The sequence below is a fragment of the Clytia hemisphaerica genome, unplaced genomic scaffold (genome assembly GCF_902728285.1).
Source record: "Clytia hemisphaerica strain Z4C2 unplaced genomic scaffold, Clytia hemisphaerica genome assembly, whole genome shotgun sequence".
NCBI lineage: Eukaryota > Metazoa > Cnidaria > Hydrozoa > Leptothecata > Clytiidae > Clytia > Clytia hemisphaerica.
The window spans coordinates 220,130-226,614 of record NW_027104179.1 but is presented as its reverse complement, the minus strand read 5'-3'; the positions used below and the strand labels follow the sequence as shown (position 1 = coordinate 226,614).

The following is a 6,485-nucleotide window of genomic DNA, read 5'->3' as shown; positions in this document are numbered from 1 at the left end:
ATGTGTACCTCTGTAGAACCATTTATAACACTTAACTAGCACCGTTTCGGAATGAGTCAGTTGTAACAATCCAGATGGATGACGTCAATCAACCTTAGCAACGAAAGATGTTCAATGTGGAGGAGATCCTGTTTATTAAAACATGAATGGATAGTACACTCCTCCATAATGCTCATTTTCTAAATTGCTCGTCTCAGACAAATTAATCGTTTCAGTATAAATAGAACTAATTTATCAAGATTACAAAGAATAAATTTCTGCACCCCCTTCTCACAGACCCACTGGGAACTCTTCCAACTGGAAAAATTGGCCAAAATATCGTCCCCACTCTATTTTTTGTCCCAACTGAAAAAAATTAGATAAGCAGATCCTCACTGCAAAAGATTATTCTATTTTTCCCATCCCCACTGAATTTCCTGGCTCGAAAACAATGGAATCCAAATCCCCAGCCATAAGAAGCAGGGGACTATCCCCATCGAGCTTTCGTCCGTTATTTTTACCCCCACTGTCTAATAAATTAATTACTTTCAACTAATTCTTTATAGGGAATTTAAAGCGGTATTCAGACATTGGTTATTATTTCACTGACGGTTGAGAAATGTAAACACCAACGTATTCTGCAAGAAGATTTATTCTGAAGAGGTTTTATAAGATATCTGAAAATTACAAAAGAATTTAATCAGAAATAGTGTTCCAAAAGTCGTGGAACTTCATATACAATTTTTTCTCATGTAGTTGCTTATTATCATCAGTCCAGCTAACGGTAATGTGATATAAAGAACGAACTGGAAAACCACGCTGGTATTCAAACTTGATAGAGTTGAGTCGGAAGCCACTATTACACGGAAAACTACCTTCGTATGGTCTTGGCTTTTCATCGCGCACATTGTAGGGTAATCCTTGTAAAAAGATCGCCTCGTTTGACAATTTCTTCAAAACAGCGTCAAATTCATCTTTTTCCTTAACAAAAAGAGAAAATGATTCTGGTTAGGTGTTTCAAAAAAGCTAAACAACTTTAAAGGGGAATCGGTTTACGAGACAAATACTGAATGTACAGGCTTGAGATTCTTGAAATTCTTTTAATTGAGAGAAGTATCGAGTACACTCGCTTTAAAAATCCATTGAACAATTTTCAAGCTAAAATAGAATTGCAACGGGGTTAAGATATTTTGAGGTGCAATCTATTTTAGCTAAAGTTACAGTTTTTTCCAGAGAAATGTCTTGAAGATCTTACCCCTTCACCATAACACTTGTTTTCTGATTTATCGAAAGTAATCTCAAAATCATGGACATTTCCAGCACTTGTAGTAAACGAAAAATGAACGCTATCTTCAAGCAGAGGATCAGGATGAAATTGCGTTCTGATGTAACCTTGAGCCGCAATCTCATATTTTGGGATACCGTCAAGTACTTCGTTGTCTTTACGGCCATGTTTAGTTGTCAATGTGAGGCTCTGAAAAAAAGATTTGATGATACGCCATATACTACAAGCTTTAAGACAAGAACATATGTTATGGACCAGAGGTAATCTAGAACTATACTACTAATTAACATCAGTTTTACTCAAAAGCTTCTTTTACAGTAGTAGAAAAAACGTACCTAGAAGTTTGTTTACTTTTCGAGTGTTTAAATTAGTAGTCTAGTAAAATTGCTTTTCCCATTAAATATCTAACTTCCCGCACGATTTTTTTTCTTCTTTTTAACTTTGAGGCAGGGTTGCTCCTACGTTTTGTGTTAAAAGAATAATGGTCTGGAAATCGAGACTAGATCAGAGATTGTTGGTTGATTTCGTCACAGGCCCGGGGGGGGCTCCACTGAGGCTCGAAAAATGGACCCTACGTGGGAATCGAAATTTGCGAAAAAAGTGACCCTGAATGGGACTGAAATTCCAAAATTTTCTCAAATTCTCTACTTTTTCCCCAAATTTTCCAAAAATAGGCACCCTACGAGGGACTGATTTTTCTATTTTGGTGTTTTTGCGACCCTACCTGGGACTCGTGGAGGTTAAAAAAGGTACCCTGACCAGCGGAGCATCCCTGTAACCCATCTTGCCCTAGTACCCTCCCCCCCCCCGGGGTCACAGGGTTATTAGGGTTAGACTATAGCGTCTTTATTTGAGAGATTTCCTTTAAGGATATATTTAATTTTGACTTACCTCAAGATCACCAATCTTGCTAACGATATCTTTCTTCAAACAAAGTGATGGTATGAGGGTGAAAGGAATTGTCTTGGGAAAGAATTCATCTACAAATCGTGTCCAGTGTTTTCTTTGAATATGTACTTTGAAGGACCAGAAGTTTGGTTGGATGTCAAAGTCTCCTTTTGCGTTGATTGGAGTAGAGGTTGGCGTTGCTTTCAGTTTCATTTTCTGGTCGATAATAAAGAAATGATTATTACTGCTATGTTGTGTAGCATAGTATAACACTTCATCGGAGAAGATGACGTAATCTCTCCATCTCAATATGAGATCAGCTTTCGATTCACCATGTTGGGCCATATAGTAATGAGGCCATATGAGTGATAACATGTTGTTTTTCTCAACAGCGAATCTTTTTGCATTACGGGAACCAACATTCACTAATCCATTGTAATCTGGTTGTTTTTTGGATGAGCATGGATAGAATCTACCACTGGTGAATACTGAGTATATGCCGTGAGCGTTTTTAAAGAAGAAATGAGGGTCAAGAAGTGACAACCATTTAGAAACTTGGTAAGATCCTTTGTATTGACCAAGGTAATAGTATTTTTCATCGCCTGAGCTTCTGAATAAACCATTTAGATGACAATAGATCTTTGGCTTGAAGCTGGAGATTCCATTAATTCTTAGGTTTTCTGGGAATATGATTCTTGTTGAATGTGTGATTCCTAAATCATAACCATTGGGTTTTGAAGAGTGACAAACATATTCATCTGGTTTTGAGAGGACAGCTTTTAATGCCGATTGGATGTGAGCATCTGTTTCTGTGTGTACCAAGTCAGTCACAGCTTTGGATAAAGTTGTCACTGGTCGTGCTATTAAAAGAAAAATCAATGAAAATGTCTGATAGTATATGGTGCAATCATTAGTCTATCCTAAAACATGATAGATGCCAATGTAAAATCATGAACGGCGTTTTTAGAGATGTTTGAATGAGTAATTTTAAGGTACGCTAGTGATTCGATTTTTTGCTAAGACTCGGTAAAAATGATAAACTTATACCACCCTTGTATAACATATACCCAAGGATTATAGGATTATATAGATCAGATTTCGTATATATATATGATGAAGATCAGAGATCTGACCTCAAGGAGAGAAAGTGTTGAAAATACTAAATAAAATAAAGATGAAACATAAAAAGGCACTAATATTTTTATAATTATACGTTTTTTCCATTTTTTTGAATTTTTCTAAATATATAAATCAAACCAATCAAACATCCTGTCAAGAAATGAGAATTTTATGCGAAAAAGAACCAACAAACCAATAGACATAAAGCTTAAAAAGCCAAGCAGAAAAACACAAACACCAAAACCCACTCAAAAACCCAACCAATGCAATCTGGAGTCCCTGACTTGCGACAGGCGCAGCGGCTTTAAACATGTTTTATATATAACTCATTCATTTCATCCCACTGACCGAGAAACTCCCCAGTTGGTCACTGAGACAGGAGTGTTATATATGGACATAATAATCACTTACTTCTCTTTTGGACAAACATGTCTGGGTAACATCTCTCGTCAGTCCCAAGTGAACCTTGAAATGAAATTCAAAATTGAGTTATTCATATTTATTGCAGTTACAGATGCCAACCTCGTTATTGAAGTAGGCTGAAATTTACGTACTTGATTAACTATGGGAGCATCCATATTTGGAGTCATAAAATACCAAAAGAACAAATGACCTTGATTTATCCGTGTTCAGAAGTAACAGTTTTACTTGTGAGTTGTGAGATTTTAAAGTGAAAAGAATCATGGAGTATTCCTACCTTTCAAAAAGATTCCAATTAGAAAAAGAAGAATTGTTGATCTCCTCATCTTGTTAAAATTTTCAGATTGATTTCAGTTGATTGCTGATTGTTGATCGTTGTTTTTCTCTTCAATTTTGATTTGATGTTAACCAGAAATTTGCCACCTTTATATACGATTCTCAAAGGAGTGGGCCTTGGACACGATGGTAAAAGATTTCAAAATCCTAGCCCTAGTAAAAGGCCTTTCAGTCAGTTTCTCTACCCCTCATCTGTGTCGAAAGTTCACGTTTCTACTAACAGACTGTCTTGATAGATGAGTTTTACTTTTTTGGCTGACATTACCTCAAACGTCTAACCACAAGTTAATTAGTTATTTCAAGATTTGTAGCAAATATTTTTTATATGTGGTTTGTTGATAACGTTCATCAAGTACTAACAGATAGACAGATGATTCTTACATTCAATTACTGACATGAATCACCCATGTGATGGGTTTTAGGCGTTCCTCAGTTCAAGAAAAATACTTAAGGCTACGGAACTTGATGTGTTGACGAAATTAGCCCTAACGGTACCATACTCTAAGACATAAATCGTAGCGGTTTTTTTTGGGAAAGTCTCAAAATTATCTATAGTTCTGCTTCGTACCGAAAAGAAGACTCTCTGCCATTAACCTTTGACTGCTTTATCAGAAAGTCAACTGTATTTTTGTTAGAGATGAAACTGGCCTTCCCAGCTGGCACACGACTTTGTTTAAACATTCATCTGTTTAATTCATAATGTTTGTTTAAACATTCATCAAAAATCTGGACGTCCATATGGAGGAAACCTTATGCTTGTAAGAAAATCATCATATTATAAAAACATAGAACTCATCTTACGTGAAGAATTCACCACAATAATCAAAATAAACACAAATCATACGTCAATACTCATATCAGGAGTGTACCTCCAAACAGTATCCAACAAACCTGAATATAAAAATATTTACCAAAGTCAACTCAGCATTATCAGTGGTACATTGCAAAAATTTGAACAAACATGTGAATTCGTTGTCTTAGGAGACTTTCAGTGCTGTCCATCTCCAATACCAAATAGATCTTCAAACAGACATGATGGGCAGTCTAATCCATTAACATTATACCTAGACGAATTTATTTCCAGACACAACGCTTACCCTATAGACTTATATGAAGCTACAGGACCGACATACACGTATCACCACGTAACATTGAAAAACCATTCATATATAGACCATTTTGTCATATCTACTAACCTAATACCTTGTATAACCGACACAACCGTTATTGAACCAACATACCTAAATACAGGAGACCACCTCCCAGTTACATCCGTATTACACTTACCCAAGAGCCACGAAAACTCAGAAATCAATGACAAAAATAACCAAAACAGTGATTTTCTACCGAACTTTTTATGGAAAAACCCACGGTTCGTTCAAAATTACAGTGACATTTTAACCAATGAACTATCACAATATACTTTAAAACAAAATCTATCCGAAAACTTCAATGAAATACATTCAATACTAAAAAACTCAGCACTTCAAGCATACTCAAATTTCGTTAATAACAAAGACTTTCATTTCTTCAAATCTAAACCATGGCGGAACACTGAGTTATCCAAGAAAAAGGGAACACTTCAGCATTTTTTTAATGAGTGGAAAAGAGATGGTTTTAAAAAAGATACTGTTCCACACTCAAGATATTGCTTTGCAAGAAAAGATTTTCGAAAGTGCGTTAAAAATTTTCAAAATCAAGCAACAACTAATCATTACGTAAACATAGAAAAGATTAAAGTCTGTGAACCAAAAAAATACTGGCAGCAAATTAGACAATCAAAAAAAGGAGAACAAAAACTTTTCACCATAAACAATAAGACTAAAATACCGGAAATAACAAAAGAGTTTAAAGAACACTTCAGCACCATCCTGAACGAACCAAGAGTTCCTGATATCGATAACAATGAGTCAAATGAGCAGCTCAGAAAATTCCTCGAAAATATTGAAAAAGAGGAGAAAGAAATTTTCTATGTAACTGATGAAGACATTCGGTTAGCTACAACTTCTCTAAATAATGACAAAACATACGATCCACACGACCTGAAAGCAGAACACTTCAAATACGCACCAAATTTACTACACAAAATACTTGCTACACTAACAAACCGCATTATGTCAAATCAAGAACTACCATACTCGCTCTCCACATCAATAATCATCCCTCTCGCTAAATCATATCAGAAACCACTTCAAGATGGAAACAACTATAGAGGCATCAGCTTAACACCAATCACAACAAAGATCATTGAAAAGACCATTCTAAACAAATGCCCAAAAGTCAAGCAGCACAACAATATGCAGTTTGGTTTTAGTAAAAATTCCTCAACCATTCACGCCGAACTATTCATCAAAGAAACAATTCAAAAATACAACCAAGAACATACACCTGTATATCTATGTAGTCTAGACGCAGAGAAAGCCTTTGATACCTGTAATTGGCTCAAGTTATTTACATC

General features: G+C 35.6%; 1 protein-coding gene across 1 annotated transcript; it reads right to left on the bottom strand.

Moving 5' to 3' along the window:
* Positions 1-617: 617 nt before the first annotated feature.
* On the bottom strand, positions 618-4,091 carry LOC136814688 (uncharacterized). Its single transcript, XM_067071101.1, has 5 exons — positions 3,969-4,091; positions 3,683-3,736; positions 2,156-3,012; positions 1,235-1,453; positions 618-960 (listed from the first exon to the last, which is right to left on the bottom strand). The coding sequence occupies exons 1-5, from the start codon at positions 4,015-4,017 to the stop codon at positions 676-678; spliced, it is 1,464 nt and encodes a 487-aa protein (XP_066927202.1). The 5' UTR covers positions 4,018-4,091; the 3' UTR covers positions 618-675.
* Between the last annotated feature and the right edge of the window lie 2,394 nt (positions 4,092-6,485).

Excerpts from the sequence above, each read along its gene's own strand:
- LOC136814688 (XM_067071101.1), bottom strand. The coding sequence starts at position 4,017 with ATGAGGAGATCAACAATTCTTCTTTTTCTAATTGGAATCTTTTTGAAA. Across the intron at positions 3,737-3,968 it reads AATTGGAATCTTTTTGAAAG|GTTCACTTGGGACTGACGAG; the intron begins GTAGGAATACTC and ends TTTCATTTCAAG. Across the intron at positions 1,454-2,155 it reads GCAAGATTGGTGATCTTGAG|AGCCTCACATTGACAACTAA; the intron begins GTAAGTCAAAAT and ends TCTTTTTTTCAG.